The 19,005-nt window shown below is 34.9% G+C and overlaps 1 protein-coding gene across 1 annotated transcript in view; it reads right to left on the reverse strand.

Annotated features, from left to right (window-relative positions):
• The window catches only part of LOC122335056 (extracellular matrix organizing protein FRAS1-like), a 63,526-nt gene that overhangs the window by 26,648 nt on the left and 17,873 nt on the right, over window positions 1–19,005 (reverse strand). The window contains 10 exon segments of the mRNA XM_043232818.1: window positions 2,539–2,686; window positions 2,799–2,837; window positions 3,329–3,415; window positions 4,765–4,956; window positions 5,910–6,011; window positions 8,083–8,166; window positions 8,336–8,469; window positions 9,744–9,903; window positions 10,347–10,439; window positions 10,968–11,075. Of these exon segments, the coding sequence (XP_043088753.1) occupies window positions 2,539–2,686; window positions 2,799–2,837; window positions 3,329–3,415; window positions 4,765–4,956; window positions 5,910–6,011; window positions 8,083–8,166; window positions 8,336–8,469; window positions 9,744–9,903; window positions 10,347–10,439; window positions 10,968–11,075 (1,147 nt within the window).

Genomic DNA, 19,005 nt, shown 5'->3' on the forward strand with positions numbered 1-19,005 from the left:
AACACAGTCAAACCCCTCAGAGGACACATAAAGTTACTGTTTACAGACACCTACTTAAATTACGAACCTTCACAAACTGCGATTATCATTATATAATAAGAGAGAAGCAGCTGCAGCTGAGACGGTACATTTGCATTTTCCTAGGGCATTACGTCGTCACAAATGACTGAACAACCAGTAAAGTACTATTTATTGTGAATGCATTAGGTTTTTTAATTAAGAAAAGCTGTTCTTCATCATAGCCTAATTGTATTAGGCTGTGTATTAATCTAACTGTATTAATACATTGTCAAAGGGTTATGTAAACAATTACAGTACTCGAAACCTGTCACGCTTCTGACTAATTAAAATAGTTACATTTAAAATAGGCTGCAGATAGTGTGGAAATTAATCTACATATCATAAAACAGTATACAGGGGTCGGTAAGATTTTTAAATGTTTTGAAATAGGTATTTTGTTTTCGCCAAGGTTGCATTAATCCGATCAAAAATACAGTAGAAATATTTATATTGTGCTCATTTAAAAATACCATTAATATATTCATTTTAACACATTTTTTTATGAAATTTACTCAAGGGATTTCAGTGCTGAATTCTCAGCATCCATTAATCTAGGGTTCAGGGATACAGGATCCTTCAAAAAATTGTATAATATTGATGACTTGCTGTTTAAGAAACATTTGTTTTCTCATATTAACATTAAAAGCATTTCTTGTCCTTCCTAATATTTTTGGAAAGTGATCCATTTTTAGGAGCATTTGATGAAAAGTCCAATAAATGAATTAAATGGAGAGTAGGATAGTTTTTCATTTTTAAACATTTTGTAACATAAAAATTTCTTAAAGACTGTATATTTTCTTTTAACACTAACAAATATTATTACATAATATATTGCTGGGTGCAGCTGCATAACATCGGGTTATTTAATTTGTAATCATGTAAATGAACCACCCAGTCTTCAGTGTACTAATAAGCCATTCATATCTTCTCCGCGTGGTCCACAAGAAACCTGAGCCTCTAACTATAATTCTCTTTGGCACCATTACTTGGCACAAGAATTAATTACACAGTCTCTAATGAGCTGGTAAATCCCTTGCTAAGGACTTTGGGGTGCAGGTTTCTGGCTCCGTCCATGAGGCCAGAGCAAGAGACAAGGAAATAGGGCAATGTAGAACATTAAAGGTGTGTTGGTTAATATTTGGTCATTCTCAATTTTTGGACCACACTGCAAGCATAAGCCCAGACCCATATCCAGAGGAAGAAAATGAAATCTCTAAGTCTTTATTATTTTCTGACATTCCCTCATAAATCACTTTTAATTAAATACCTTGGTGTGTGAATCAATAGGTCTTGGTGAAAAACTATCCCACTCTCCATTTTCTACTTGAAGTAAGCATTTTTTACCAGAATGACCTTTGAGACTTTCCATCGATTTGAAAAATCTACTTGTTTTGAGTGCAAATGTATTGTAATTCGGTCACCAGCTAGTAAATCCTTTCCGAACCGCGGCGTTTCTCACAGTAACACTGCAAGTCATTATGTCTCAGACAATCTATCTGATAAAACACTGATGCTCGGCTCCTTCTGTTCCGCACAACAGGCAGTCGATTTAACAAATGGTTATGTGGTTTCGAACACATATACACTGCTTTTGCCGTTTCGATAAAATCTGGACATTAACAAGCTTACAAACACCATCAGCACGCAAGCTTCCACTTTCCACTTTCCATATGACCTTAATGTGGTAAAAATAGAAGGGAAAAAGCATGTTGTTGTTTTGTAAACAAGGTAGTCAGTTCCCTATCCAAAGTTTAAGAGGAAAAATACTATTTGTCTGCTGTGTTTAGAGGATACATTAGCATAATCTTATAAGCATAAACACAGAGATGCCAAACGGTCAACCCACGCACATATAAACGTCCAAACAATTTGCCCTGTCTGTTCAGATAAACATACAGTATATATATATATATATATATATATATATATATATATATATATATATATATATATATATATATATATATATATATAAAAGCAAAATGTAAACACAAACACGTTCTGTTTTCGTTCTCTCTACGGTCTTTCCTAAGAGAAACAGAGAGAGGAAGATGCATGTTCCTTCCTGTAACATCTTTTGAAGTCACCAGGGAAATTTAGTATATAGATCAAATCCGAGTCTCAAAGTGCGGCAGAGCTAAATAACCACGTTATCTAACCAGAATATAATCTAATACTATAGCTTTCATCTCTCTACCACCCAGATCAACTATGTTTTGTCTTTATGGTTGAGAAATTGTTCCTCGGAGGGCTGATAAAGAAAGATTTTCAGAACGATTCAGAAATGTTTTTAATCGCATGAAGAAATGCTTTTAGACTGGGAATAGAATAATGTTCTTTTGAAGTAAATAAATCAAAGTATAATGTCAATTTCACTGATTATATTGGAGCCTATTCGCAAGAGAGGAATTAATTATTGTAGCTTCAGTATATCACCGCTGTTTGGGAAACGAAGACCAAGACGGACGCAGGTCTCACCTGGATTGCAGTCGGGACAGCACTGTCCAGGGTGAGGTATCGTTAGGGTGCCCAATGGACAGGTGGGACAGGAATGCTGGTAACAGATCACACGACCCTCTTGACACTGGCACTCACGACACAGCCCTTCTCTGACACTCTCCAGATTCTGAGACACAAGAAGAGGAAACAAATATTTTTGCTTAGAAAAAATTGTAAAAAACTGTAACTGTATTTATTAATTTTACAAAACCATAAAACACAGTCTCATGTGTACTTACACTAAGGCGTCTAAAGTTCTTGATGTTGGCTTTCTGCCCCTAAATGGAGAAAAACATTTGATTGCTTTCCTCTTCATTTCTCAGTCATAAGTTTGGGGTCAGCATTTATTAATTTATTTAAAGAGAGAAATTACTCCTTTTATTCAGCAATGATAAACTCAATTGATAAAATGTGACAGTAATGCATTTCTAATGTAAAAAAGAATCAGTATCAGTTACCAATAAACACTAAGCAGAACATCTATTTTCAACATTAATTAATAAAGAATTCAGCTATGACTTCACATAAATAAAATACATTTTAAAATATATTAAAACAGAAAACTGATATTTCACAATATTACTTGTTTTTACTGTATTTTTTGATCAAGAAATGCACTCAGAATAAGAAACTTCTTTCAAAATATCTTATCGACCCCAAATATTTGTATGGCAGCATATGTATTTTAAACGTAAACATGCATATAAAACATGGAAAAAAAAAACAACTTTATGTTTTACTAAAACCCACATTTAAAGAAAGTTTGTACCTTCTGGTCTGGCTGTAAATATGTACAGGAACTGGTTGTTGTCCTACACTCTGCGCAGCATTTCCCAGGCAAATGGACCACTTCTCCCTGGCACAAGGTGTAAAATTTTTGTTCATTTAATTTCAGCATGAAAACACCCCCTAGGGAATGATTAGCTGTCTGACACAGAGCCACAAATCTCTAATTACATCACATTTCCAATTCTACCTCTGAGGTTCTTTAAAGGGGGCCGCTATCAATAGTCATTTACATTCATGAGAGAATCTTTAGTTGTTTCTGTGTAACACAATTAGATCACCAAAGCCATGGTGGTCTTATAGGCAAATCAGAAGAAATACGGAACTACAGAAGGGAAAGAGGGTTCGATCAATGCTTTTAAAATGATATAGAAGCATCTGTTGTATTTCTTTGTAGTTTAATCAGACACTCTATTACTATGACTTCAATGAACATCAGCTCTTATTTTAATTAATGCAGGATCTTAAAATCGGAATACTTTAGGTAATGCCAACAAAACTAAATATATAGGGATAGTGATAACACTTTATTTTAGGGTCTCTTAATTAGTTGCTAACTAGCATGCATGTATTACAATATTTGCAATTTATTACTAGTAATTAAACACATATTAATGCACTATTCTACACATTAATAAGTACTTAAACAACTCAATGTCTTAACTTACCAGTGACCTTATTAACTATTGATAAGAAGCAAATTAGGAATTTATTGAGAGAAAAATCTTTATATGATGAACACATTAAATTGATGAACATGTTAAATTAAGGCATCTAAACATAAAAAAAATCTTTATGTGAGTTCAAAGGTGAGCAAAGTTTTTATGGTTTTGGACTAACATGAGGAAATAATGACAGAACTATCTCAAAAATGGGACTAGTAGAAAAACTAGTAAAAATAGCTGTACATAAATGCATGTTTTTACTTTTTACAGCATGCATAATAGTTTTATGAACCAGAATGTGTCCCATTTAAATCCTGAGCGCTTTTAAACTTCTTTTAAACTCCCATCACAAACTTTACCTTGATAGTAGTGAAATTCACAAGTTTGCTCTCAAAAAAAAATAACCTTTATAGTGGCAATTCTGGATTTGGGCCAAAAGGATAATTAATAAATGATAAAAATCTCCACATTGCTCAACCTTTCAGAGCTCTGTATGATTAATGGAGAAGCAGAGAATATATTGATTGAATAAAGTTATAATTCATAACCAGGACAAATGACCACAGAGAGATAATGTGCCCCAGGTCTCAAACTCATCTGGTATATTTTGCCCTAATAATAGTCAACATTTTACATATAGGGCATCCCCTCCAGCTGCGCTTGTTAATTGTGCATTTTAATGAGCAAAGTAAGTATGTGTCCCTGCTGATGGCTCTGCATAGAAATGCATTCCCTATCAAATTTGGACTCATACCCGTGGGCACTCCGATCTGGCGCACTCGACCCGTTGGCACAGCACCTGACCCCGTTCACACATGCAGAACTCACAACCCGTGCCGTTCCACATATCACCATGGTAACGGACAATGCCCTCATAGAGGCAGCTGCCTTTGGATGAGACACAATCTTCACAGCACTGCCCGGCTCGCTTGACCTTCGTCTGACCCTGAAGAGAACATGCGTTAGCAGACACAATAAAATGGTATAAAATTGCTAAATTGTTAAAATTATAAAATTGTTAGAATGCACATCAACTCATTTGGTAACAATTCAATTTATGGTGCCCTTACTATTGCACTTACTGTTATGGTAACAATAAATTATGCATAATTACATGCAAGTAACCCTAAAACAAACCCTAACCATGTAGTAAGTACATGTAGTACTCATTTCTTAAGTGTATAATTACACTGTAACGAGGACAGCTTAAAAATAAGGTGTAGCCAATCATTTTTACTTCAGTAAAAATGCCTCAGTTCGTAAAAAAACAACAAGAAAAAATCTCTTGTAAACAAAAGTTCCATTTAATAGAGCCTAATTTGTATATAAACCCAAAATGCTTAGTTTTTGAATGGGACCTGCTAAAGGGTTTGTCCCTGTTTAGAAAAATATACAATAGCCAGGAAAAAAAAAACCTGTGTAAATGTGTGAATTTTGCCAACTTTTAGCATATAGATAGACTCAGTTAATAAAATAAGCCATAAAACTCTAATTTTCATTTAATGAAGTAATTTCACGCTCTTTAAGGAGTCACGCTTATTAAGGTAGGATATAAAAACGAAACTCCTGTTCCTGCTGAGTATTGTTCTAAAGCACAGTTACATAAGATCATGAATTTTGCATGAAAGCAAAAGACTAAGATGAAAAACATCCCGGAGCAATAGACAAAATGTGAAGTATATAGTGCAAACAATCCCTAGATGAAGTAAAAACCTATCTGTCACTTTTAGGCTCAATGAAGCATAAACTGTAAGAATGAAAGTTAGATTGTATTAAATTGTAAAAGGCAGCATTCGTTTAGCCAACAGCACCTCTTCTTTCATGACCTCCTCAGCTAGTTTGCTGGTCAAGAAACTCTCTTTGACATAAAGTGTTGGGGTGTAATGGATTTCTGCTGACCTTATCACAGTGGAGAGGAGGACACTTCTCTGTCTGACAGCGAGAATGACCGTGATCGCACACACAGGTGTTACAGCTGCCCCTCTGCCACTGCTCTCCGTGCTGAGAACACATACACACACACACACACAGTAAAAGATTTATGAGAGAAAGCACCATCCGCCATCAATTCTATATTTTTAAATGTATGAGAAAAAAAATAATACAGAGCTACACCGCCATGTCTCGATCCAGTTTCAAAATTCTGATGGCATCTTAATGCTGTTCAAGGCTTTAGCAGCAGTACAAATTACAGCACATAATGAATTTGAAATAAATGACAATTTCAGCCAATGCTGTAGTGAACAAGACAAGTACTAGAAGGAGATGAAAAGAGTGGTGAATGTTATCCTCTCTAAATCCCTGCTTTGCTTTCACACAATCCACTGTGATCAAAAGAGCTGAATTCCGCTGAGTGGGACGTGTTCGCTGAGAGCACACGGAAAAGAGAAACAGCCCTAAATGACATGCTGATGAGAGATTTTGGGGATGCTTGTGACGTCTGTGAGTCTAGAGAGAGGTGTCAGTACCACAATGATGTAGCCACATATTCCAGACAGCGGTGATCAAATGGAATAATTCAAGAAGTAACCACATGATTTAACCATCATCTGTGTCTATAGCAATATTGACTACATATTGCACATGTATGCATTAGGAAGATGCGAAGATGAAAAATAGCTGAGTAAAGTTGTTATTTTCTTTTCTTCGCAAACAAAAAGTTTTCATGTAGCTTCGTAAAATTACAGTTGAACAACTGATGTCATATGAACAGTTTTAACAATGTCCTTACTGTGTTAATGTCTATTATTGATATGTCGTTCATGAACGATTTGTTCAATTTCAAACTCATCTTTGATATGACTCGGGAACATCAAGTGCTCTCAGGAGGGATTCGTCAATTTCGTATTGACCGTGCTCATGAAACATTACTTCTTTACAGGGAACAGAAATGATTTGTTCACCTCTTTGATGAAGTAAAAATACGTACATATAATAACATGTAATGTTTGTATTTGTTGTAAGATACTGACCAAACGTAACAAAAAAACTAATGACTCAAACCCAAAGATTAACTAATAATTTGTTTCCTGTACAGACGGCATAGCTTCAGTTTATGAGAATGTGACGTGACAAAAGAAAGAAGACTCTACAGCCTCACTGTCTAACCTAAAACAATTCATTAATTGTTTGTGTTTCTCATAATTTGGTTCTTGGTTCAGTTTTAGTTTTATTGCATTAACAGTCGCGCAAGTAGATATGTACATATATTCATGTGATTTTTAATTTTATTCTGCTGAAATGAAAAAAATGACATTTTTGGGGGTTTGATATATATCGAGGGTGAGAGACTTTTTGGGTAAAAATGGAAATATATATATATATATATATATATATATATATATATATATATATATATATATATATATATATATATATATATATATATCAAATGAAAGCTCTAAGTTAGCTCTTTCTACTGGCAAAAGCATACTGTCAGTCATAAGTGTACAACGTTTTTTGTTATAAGTTATTAAAATCAGTGCATAAAGTAATATCAAAGTACAGCAAATTTTTGTTCTGGCCCTCCTGTAAAGTTGGTGAAACGTCACTTATGCCTTTTTGGTTCTCACCCCTCAATTCTCAGGCCTTAATTTTTGTTCCAAAGATGAATGAAGGTGTTATTGGTTTGGAACGACATGAAGGTGAGTAATTTATGACAGAATTTTCATTTTTGGGTGAACCATTCATTTAAAGAAGCAGAGAAAAACTGCAAACTGAGAGAGTGAGCAAACAGATGAAGAGTCAGTTGAGGCAATGATGTGTAATACGTGTGTAAACAATGAAGGGAGGAACAAGAGATGATATGAGGCAAAGAAAGAAGTGCGGAAGAATGACAGAAGCAGGAGTGACAAGCATATAACACACACACCAAACTCAGACACGGCTTTATGCTCAACACATCTGCCACAGTATGAATGATGAACACACTTTAACCCACACTTACCATCCCCTCCCTCAAAAGGTCTTCCGTAATACAGACATGCATTATCCCATCTGTCACTCTCAATTTATCTCTGTCCTCGCATCTCTGTATATATTACACCTTTCTCTAATCTCTTTTCCGGCTTACCTTGTACTCATTCCCAGCCTCCATGCAGGGATTCGGCTCGCATTGAGGACAGCACTGCCCGGGATGGACCACCAGGTTCTCGTTCTGTATATCAAATGAGTATGCCAATATGCTGTTTTTGATTGCTAGAACAACTCTTGCAATAACTTGTAATAACAGTCTAAGTTTAGAGATGTGGTAGGCTGAATTGTGTTTTGCCTTCACTATTACAAACAGATCAAAACACAAGGCACAGTTCTGGGTTGTTACTGACCGCTTTACACATAACAGGCTGACACTCTGCAACCAGGCATTCAGTGTGACCGTTTTTGCATCGACACTTTGTACAGGGGCTGGCTGTCCATTCCACTCCGTCTCTGTACTGACGGCCTTCCCAAGAGCAAGAGGCTATGGAGTGAGAAACAGTATTTTACTGCAAGATTGTACTAGAATTCCTAAAAGAAAAAAGCACATCATTGGTCTCTGACAGCATGAAGCAGAATAAGCCCTCATGGGACCCAAATAGCTAAGAAAAGCATAGCTTTTATAAGCAATCAGCAAAACATTCAAAAAAGAGAGGTAAACAGATGACTGCTACTAACATCCCAACACGCAAAAACTGAAGTGTTGTAATATCTTTGCCACTAGTCACACCAAAAACAACTGCAAAAACAATATCTGCTTTCAAAAATGTTCAGTACTCAGTTTGCCATTACTTGAAGCAAATTTAATGCTGTTATAGCTGCTCAAACAAATGGCAATTCCATTTCTGTCCATATCTGTATATAATTGTATAGTTGTTCTTTATGTATAGTTTATTGTTTTAATTTATTTGTAATTTTTATATTTTATATTGTTCACCTAGAGTCCAAGAGTAAAGCAATTTCAATTCTCTGTATGTATGTGCTGTACGTGTGGAAGAATTGACAATAAAGCAGACGACTCGACTTGGCTAAAGTGGGTTCTGTCCTTGGGTTTTGGAATGAATCTGATTGTAAACTTGCAGTCAAATTAAGCCAGGTTTAAGCAGATGAAATGACTGAAGAAGTCCAGAATACATCACCAGAAAAAGAAACATTAGGATGGATGAATTGTTCACAATGAATTCAGCAACATGCATTTTGAAAATAGACTTTAACATGCAAATCAACAAAATAAAGTTTTTATGGGTAGCTTGTATGTGACTTTTTAATCACAGCCAAAAATATATTGTATGGGTCAAAAGGATTGATTTTGCTTTTATGCCAAGGTTTATATATTTAAATTTTATAATATTTATTTCACTGTAGCCATTAATATTGTTTTAATATATTATAAATAAACAGATTCACTATAATTACAAATGAATAAATAAATAAGCAAATATGTAAATAGTTAAATCTATCTAGTGTATCTGTCTTAGAAAAATAAAATAAAATAATAAAATGAACTAATATATGAAATAATGAAAGGGAACAATAGAAAATATTATTCTTTTGTGTTCCATAAATCACTTAAAAATATACAATATACAATGGAATATTTTTTTTTCCATACAGATATTTAGGAACCAATAAATAGTAAAGACATGTGATGTCTTGTGTTCTGCAAGACCATAAAGTCCTAAACATGTTTGTTTTCCCTATAAAGTAAACAAGCAACAAGGCAAAGTTGTACGTTAAAAAATTTGCAGCTTACTGTACCTCCATTATGAGCACATACAGGGCAGCAGTCTCCATCTGGGATGAAAGGACTCTGGTCTTTCCCACAACTAAGAGGAGGACAAGCACGTGGCCCACAGGTCACCTTCCCATGAGAGCATGTGCACACTGAACATTTGGAATCACTCCACTGACTGTCATGCTGAGTGAGTGGGAGCGAAAGAAAGGTATATCAGAACATAGATGAAGACAGATGCTGACTCCAAAACACAATAAAAGCCTTAAAAAAAATACATTTAAATTATATTTAAATTTGTGCAAACAGAATATCACTAATATCACTTATTGTTCTGAGCCTCAATGCTAACACAGCCTGCTCTCCTAAGTAAATGCTACTTGACTTGAAAGCTACACTTCTAGAATCTTAAACAGAGCACCAAATGGCTCTTTAGCAGAGATGACTGGGACAAAAAAAGAAGCTTGCTCTGTCAGGGAAGAGCGTAACGGTAACAAAACAGCTTTTGTGCACAAAACGAAGCAATCACCGAATTGGGTGTTTGACCAGAAGTGGGAAGATTTGCCAAGGAACAGGATGAGGCTTTTAGCATCTTTTTTTGGAGCTGTGTCATAAGCAGTGTCACTTACCCCATAAACCATTCCTTCATGCTGACAGGTCCCAGGCAACTGTGCAAAACATTCCGGACAGCACTTGTTGGGTGGGATTCTCAAGCGCTCGCCCTAGGAGAACATCCCAAGAGACATTTAAAGAGAGGCATTAGCATCACAGAAAAACATTTTATGATAGATCTTGTACATGCCGAAACTATTGCCATTTGCAACTCTTACTAGGTTTAATGGAAATAAGATAACTCCAGCAGTGGTCTTATTAAATGAAGTGCTTTTTGAAGAAAACCATTGTGAATGATTCAACGACTTTTTCAATGAAATAAACTGTACACAATATGGCAACACTTGCTTCAGGTTGAGGACTGGAATGAACTTTTATATAATCTTTAATGAACTCACTTAGAAGTCCACTGAGAACAAAGTTACACAAAATAAACCTTTAAATGGTACTTGGTATAACCCTCATCGTTCAAACCATTTTTAACACGGTTCTTAGTATTGGTTGCTTTTAATTGGACCATAAGCTTTAATGCTTAATTGTCCGTTTTCATTCCTATAAGCTAACAATGCATTCATCAAGCACCTAAACCCTGTTATTGCCCCGTTTTAATGACCCATGAGCAAATACTTCATTCTTACCCTCTGAAAGTCACACTGGGGATTTTGGCAGCGAGTGGGTTTGCAGATGACAATATCATTGTAGCAGATGCAGTCTTGACAGGTGTCTGGTTTCCATGATGTATTGTTCTATAAAAGGAAGAAAGGTACACAGATATAACTCCGTGCACAGCATCATCTCTCAGTTTATGGAGCATGCGTTGGGAATGGCACGGCACTAAAAAGCAATACCTTGACAGTGTAACATCTGGAGATGACAACAGTCTAAGGGATCAGTGTTCAGGCTCAAGTAATGAACCTTAACTACTGAACCTTAAAGTTATTTCCACACTAAACGCAATCAATTTTCAAATTACAGTTATCTTGCATTTGTTAGAAATTCCTAACTGAAATCATTCAAATAGGGCCATTAGAAACAGTAAAGCTATCTGGCATTTAACCCGAGACATCCCCGTTCCCTTCAATAAATGTTAGAGCATTAACAGATAAGAGTCAAAGAGGTTGCTTTGGTATTTTAAGATGTATTAACAGTCTTGCCTGAGGGACCTACAGCTTTAAAAGGGTATCGGATGAACAGATAGGTAAAACAGAGGAGGAGCCTCCTTTATGTCAATGTAGCCTTTTCACTGAGCTAACCCAAGCAGACCTAAACAGACCGTTTGGACTGGTCCTAAAGCAGGGTCTTAACTTTTTGATGACGTGGAATATGGCATTATTATGTGTTTGAAGTACAAATAAACAGCTAAGGCCTACATATACATGTAAATGATTTAATGAATCAAGCAGTAAATAATGTCAGAAATTGATTTAAAATTCATACTGTATGACAATTCAGATATATGCGCACAAAACTTTGATTTGCTCTCACTAATAATAAATTCTGTACAGCTGTATTATAAATCACACACAGTGACAGCTATCCTGAGGAGCCATCTTGTCAAAGTGACACTCTGAGCAAGTGTTGATGGGTTACGCATTTCAGCACAGCACCTAGCCTCTGAAGTGACACTCGGCACAGACGTCTTAATGGGGAATGGCCCCAATGTGGCTTTGAATGGTCAGCTCGGAGAGACCCGAGCAGGGTCAATATCTCAGCAAACTGTCCAGGCGCCCGGAGTGGTGATAAAATTTGAGTCCGTTTGCGTTCTAAAAACACATTTGTGTGATCTGTGGCATGCAGCACATTCACCAAAACTATGAAAACAGATCACTGCATTAAGTGAAAACCAAAATTAAAGTAACGGGTAACACTTTACAGTAAGGTTCCATCTGTTAAAATTAATTGACTACAATAGTAAACATAAAGCATTAATATTAATGTCAATTCAACATTTACTAATACTAACATTGGCAAAGATTAATTGTAACAATGTATTGCTCACTATTAGTGAATGCATTAAATATAGTTAACTAATAAAACTTTATTACAAAGTGCTACCAATGTACTGTTCCAAGCACATATTCTTCTGTGAAACTTAATAGGTTTCTGTACACTCTTTTCCATAGAAGTAAAATAAATGAAGAGTATATAAAAACTGCTGCAGGGTGCTTTGCTTTCTTAGCTTAATCATAATTAGATAAAACCCACTATGGGACATTACTCACAAAACTCCAGGTATTTCCTGACATTTCATAAATTATAATCTTATCAAAGCAATCAAAAGAATACAAATTTTAATTAGTCTGAGCTAGCTTGAGATTACGTTCCTATTGCATAGTGAGGGCAAGCAGGTCCCTGAAGTATTGAATTTTTAATCGCTAGTTTTGATAATGACAGAAAGCATGTTGTATTTCTCCAGCAGATTTTTGGAGCATTTTTGAGCAAGCAACACATTTGAGATAATGGGATTTTTATTAGCTGAACAAAATAGGCCACAGAAGTTTGTGCTCTAAGCACAACAATCATAAAAAAAATTAAATGACAGTTAAATGAGTCTCTGTCTGACAACAGCCTAAATAAAATAGAAAGATTAAATGAAAAAGTTAAACAATAAAAGCAAAGAAAATTAGAAATGGTGCCTTGGGAACTAACTAAAACAAGTTATGGCTGAAGTACTGAAATACAAAAAGAACTATACGATTAAATTAAATCTGTATAAAATAAATGTAACGACAAGCAAATAAAAACTTTCTAAAAGAAAAACTATTACTAGATTTCTAACTGAAAACATAAAAATGTATACAAAAGTGTTTAAATAAAAAACTATTGAATTTAATATGAGGTGAGCTTCAGGCATGCATTATTTCAGTATGTCATATTTTTTCATGTCCAGTCATTATTTAAGATATTTTATATGTGTTATTTGTTATATGTATATTTTTTACATATTGTTTAGAACATACCTTTATTATATTTTTAATGCACAATAATAACTGGAAACTATACAGCTACTGTATGTAAAGTCATGACAGCTGTGAATTCATAAGCACACAAATGCATATTTTCTGGAATATTATGACATATGGTCCAGTTATTTATCATTTTCAACTCGTTCCAACGAATTCTTTCAACTAAAAATGTATTTGAACATATCTGAACACCTAAAAATGTCAGAAAAATTTTTGGTGTGTAGTTTCATACAGTTACATTTAATACTTTTGTTTTGGATTAAAAACGATATATTACTGAATTATATATTACTGTATAACTATATATTAATATAAAGTTTCTTTTTTTAAGGTGGTTTTGCAGGAACATTCACACCCCTAAAAAGCGAAGAGAGTGTGAATCTGTGTCTAAAAGCTATTTTGTTGATGTATTGAGCTGTCTGAAACACAAAGTAATCATGAACGAGCCTCTGGACCCGCTTCAAACAACGTATGAGAAGAATCGACAAATAAGGACACTAGTTGGTGAAGCTAAAGATAGGTCTGGATTTAGTCCAGTTGACATGTTTAAGTTAACAGGATCATACTGTGGGTAAGGTGTACCTTCACGATCTCCAGGGCAGAACCGTATTTGATAAATCAGCTGAGGAAGTAATGTGACATATTTGGTGGGCAACTCAGGTGCAGTTCAGATACACACCATTAGTCACAGACAAACAGTCTGTTGTGTGCGCTGGATGATTCAAGACTGTCTATAGCGAAGGAAACAATTTATCTTCTGTTCCTGTGTCATTCAAAGTATCATGTGACTTTCTACTCGATAAGCAAAAACAACAGTCGCTGTTTAGATGAAAAAAAACAATCTGGGTGAAAACATTACATTAAAAGCTGAAAACCCTCTGGGTCACGTGTAAATGTTCCTATTTCAATTCTATAAGCTAAAGACTAGTAGCCAAGCAAGCAGAAGGTAATTGAGTCCAAAATGAGCTGGCCTCGATTTAGGCAGTGAGAGATCAGCCAGAACCGAGCCGTTGCGCAGACTAATTCAATTAGAAAATGTGCTAAATCGTATCCCTAGCCAATTGAGTCCACTAAAGCAGTGGCTGACGGCCACAGATACTAGCAGAGCATCTTAACCTTCATTAAGGAAGATCTTAAAATGAGTCTAGAGTAAGTGCAACCTAAATCAGCTAATAATTGTTCAAAGACTCCAATCTTGTACATGCCTTCTGTTTTTCATGCTTTGCAAACGTACGTTTTTTTTTTTATCGCTCTTGCACATTTTGCTGATCTGTCACCAAGAGAATCTAGCATGGGTACCGTACTGTAGATGAGGTTTTGTTTACAAAAAAGACTTGTGACTTGAAAGCAGGAGTAAAAATGTGCTGCAGTGTTTTGTATTGATTGCCTTTGTTTTTATGCAAAAGTGTCATGGATGGATTTATGGAGTTCATTATATATGTGTGATTATAGATGTACACTACCATTCAAAAATTGGTCAGGTAGGTATGACTTTTTTAAATGGTTTTTAAAAGAAGCATCTTATGCTAAACAAGGCTGCTTTTATTATATTAGAAGTAATATTATTAAATATTATTACAGTTTAAGAATGTTTGCATATGAATTTATTTTAAAAAGTTATTTATTCCTGTGGTGGCAAAGTTGAATTTTTAGTAGCCATAACTCCAGTCTTTAATGTAACGCAATCCTCATGATATACTGATTTGAAGTAACATTTGTTATTATTATCAATAATCTGTAACATTATAAAAAGTATGCTGAAAAATGATATAAAATGTACTAATTGCAAACTTTTGATAGCGTATAACTTCCAGCTTGTGGCCTAAAAAACTAACTTTTAATGCTCTATTGATTTACTTAAAAAAAATAACACTAGCTTTTCTAATCTCCTCTAATCAATATGTTTTGTTTTTATTTATTGTAGAAATATTATTATTATATTACAAAAAAAACCTTGTTATACTACACTGGGACTTGTTACAGGACTTGCATATCATTGCTCTTTTGTTGAATTTTTTTTTTTGTTGAAAGTCGTTTTTGATAAAAGTGTCTGCTAAGTGACTAAATGTAATATAAAAAATAAAAAGTGTCGTTCTTTATGTGAAATAGATCATCACAAAAAAAACCCCATCATGGATCTCCATGATCCAACATTGTCCCTGATATTCCAGAGCAGAGTGGGCAAATGTGAAAAAAACTAAAAACCTGGGTCACCCTCTCTTTAACAACATGATGTAAAATGCATGAAGGACATCTGGTATCATGTTTCAGGACAGGATGGTGTGTTGAAGACACAGCACTATGTTTGCTGTTCCTTTGAATAAATCTGGGCTTCAATACATTCAAATGTATTCGGTTTCTGCACTTCAGTTGCCTTCTACAAAACTTCCTTCTTATGCCAGCCAAGCATGATTATATGCAAATTTCTTGCAAGGCAAGCAGTGAGACTAAAAGGTTGCCAAAAAGGATGTCTAAATCTATTTGTCACTGCACAGATATGCTCAAATGGTCACATCTTGTTTAGAGAAAGTATGAAGAAACATCACAAAAAAAAAATGTACAGCTACATAGCATGTTCTAATTATGCTTCCTTTTTATATTAAAACCAATTTAAATGCCACAGGGTGGATTTTATTCCCTCATTGTTGTTTTTAATAGCTTGGACGAAATACAGCATATGTTGTTCTCCCAAAGCAAATGTGATAATTACTGGCTTCTGAATGAGCGGAAATGTGTCTTATATGGAAAAATATGGAAATTTTAAATATGAAGACAATTTTCAGCGCGAGTTTAAAAATCGTCTAGTCTCCCTTGTAAACACCGAAATTATGACTATAAAATGAAGGCTGTCAAGGCATAGATTAGCTCCAATGTAGACAGAAACCAATGAATGACAGCTCTACTTCATGCTGTACTCCCATCTAGAATTGCATTTGGACGATTTCTTTTGAAAATGATTTGGAATCGCAATAATTAAAATCAGAAAAAAACACATTGCTATTGCAACTATTGCTTCCAGCTAAAATATGAGTCCTATATCCATAACATTGTTTTCTCCAGCGCTGAAACTGTCTCGTCTGAATCAGGAGTATGAATATGCAAAGATCGAGCACTTGTTTAAAATCTTAAACATTTCGAAACCGTTCTAAACAAATATGTTGGTTGATATTAATGTAAGAGGACAACAAGAGATCGACTTTCTCACTAGAGGAAACGTTATTATGGATTATGGCCAGAAGCAACTGTTTAAAGTTAAACACCCCAATGATGGATTTGTTTCTTACAAACACGCAGCTTTACACTTCATAAAATATTAACTGATGGACTGGAGTCATGTGAATTACTTGTGAATTATTTTGATGTTTTGGTGATGCTAAATTTCTCCAAAATGGTTGAGATGAAGAAACAAGCTTATGTACATCTTGGATTGCCTGAGGGGGAGGAGGTTTTCCGCAGTTTTGCCATTTTAGGTCAAATTAAAAGATTTTATTATTCATGTCACGCTTTCTAGAGGAAAAAAATAATTAGGAGTGACTAGGATCTTGTCATTTTTCACAAAGCCATTTTTGCAACATTTTAATTTTTATTTAACTAAAAAATTTTAAAAAGTGTATTCAAATGAACAGATCAGTCAGATGTATCACAGACATATTAGTGGATTGCATAATAATAATAATATAATAATAATAATATGTTATTATGTATATTGCAGACATAAGCTTTCAGTTAAGACTAGTAGAAAACTGGAGAATTTGATAAAGTTGGTGTCTGTTAGTGTATAAGTGGAGACACAGAATGTTACAAGATAAAAAGAAAAAAAATGATGAAAGTGAAGATGAAATTAAGGAGGAAAAAGGAATTAAAACACCTCCGGATGCGGTCAAATGGATTTTTCAATTCCCGTTCTGTCAAATTTTTACTAACAAAAACAAAAAAGTACGGTAATAAAGCTCAATATGACTGCATTCTGTCAGCAATTCTTCAGAGTTTATTTATTCATGATAGTCCCATTATTTGTACACCTTTAATACAAGCAACAAACTATGACATTTTTAGAAAACCGAAGTTTGTTTCACTTCAATGTGTACTTTTGCCCTACAACAAACCATTGAATTATTAATGCTAAAAACCTTGAAAGATGACGGGGACAACAACACTACTGCGCTCTAACCAGGTAAATCTGTTCACTTGTGCAGTCTACCTGTGTAAACAAAAAGGCTCTCTGGAAAGTAGTGAAATTCCTCTAGACACAACAAAGGGCGATTGTAAATTATTTACCAAAAAAAGGGCTTTATGACAAAACCTGTTCTCAGGGTGGAGTCTGTCAAACAATGTGGGAGATTTGCCATGAAAAAAGAATCGCTTTAAGTAGACTATTTCCGACACTGAAGAATGTAGGCAGCATTACGTCTGTTAATAGTTAACATTTATGAGCTGGATGGTTGATCAAACAGATTTATTCCAGCAGGGGAGTCCATTCACTCTCTTATCTCAGTCAGTTATTTTACTTCAGATACAAAATTACATCTACCATTGAGGGGTCACTACTTCAGTCTTGAGTTTTTTCTTTAGAATATTCCTTTAGCAAGCATTTTAATGTGCTGATCTGGTGTTTTAAAAAGATTTCTTGTTATTATCAATGGTGAAATGCCTGCTTAAAATTTATGAGGAAACCACAATACGTTTTAAGGATTCTTTGATGAATAAAAGAACAGAAATTAATTTCATTAACTTGAAATGGAAACGTTTTTGCATAATAAATGCTCTTTGACTAAATTCACGTAAATAAAAATCATACTGACCCCCAACTTTTGCGTCTAAACAAACTAAAACTAGCTACATCAAAAAGATATTCTGAAGTCTAGTCAATGCTGTTCTGCAGAGGGGAAGTATAACTGCAGCACAAATATCAATGGCGGATTCAAACTATATTTCTTTTTAAATAGAACGCCTGACAAAGCTTTAAAAATTATATTAAAAAGTTCCGCAAGCTATGACAGTATGCAGCTATTTTTATATTAGTCTCATTGAGTGTCAAGCCTTGTGCGAGGGGTGTTTATTTATGTATTAAAACGAAAAAAAAACACTTAAAACATTCTGTTGGGACATTTGCTGACCCAGAATATTGACTAAAATGCACCCATGGATTATGGTCTGTGTAAACAGTGCTCTGTTGAGGAACACTTTTTGTATATATTGATCTAGAGCTCACCAACCTTTCTTCATACGCATTTTTGTGAATCAAAGAATCCTTATTTTTGCACTCAGCAATCAATATTGCATAGAACAGGTTGTTGTCACTCGGCTTTAAAGCTGCAAGCAAATATTAAAGCGTTATTTATATTTGATGTTTGTATATAAATTACAGTAATACACCGAACGCAAAAATACCATTCGAGACTTTCACAATTACCAAACTAGACTTTTACTAATTCCGTTAATATTTCAACCGACTCTCTAGCATGCGTTATCACTGGAACTTTGTACCTAAGGGCATGTCGGGCCAGGATTGGGCCATGGGGTGGAAATGAGGATGCATGGATTACAAATTGCCAAGAGCTTTGACAGCTTTAGAGGCCAGCAGGAGCCTATCAGAGGAGGCAGGCCATAAGCAGGCCGACTGTGAGCAAAAATCTGCAGTCAATCACAAAAACTCTTTGAGCAACACTCAAGGGGTCTGCGGCTGAGCCAAACCCCACTGAGGGCTACA

This window comes from Puntigrus tetrazona, unplaced genomic scaffold, assembly GCF_018831695.1.
Source record: "Puntigrus tetrazona isolate hp1 unplaced genomic scaffold, ASM1883169v1 S000000696, whole genome shotgun sequence".
Lineage (NCBI taxonomy): Eukaryota > Metazoa > Chordata > Actinopteri > Cypriniformes > Cyprinidae > Puntigrus > Puntigrus tetrazona.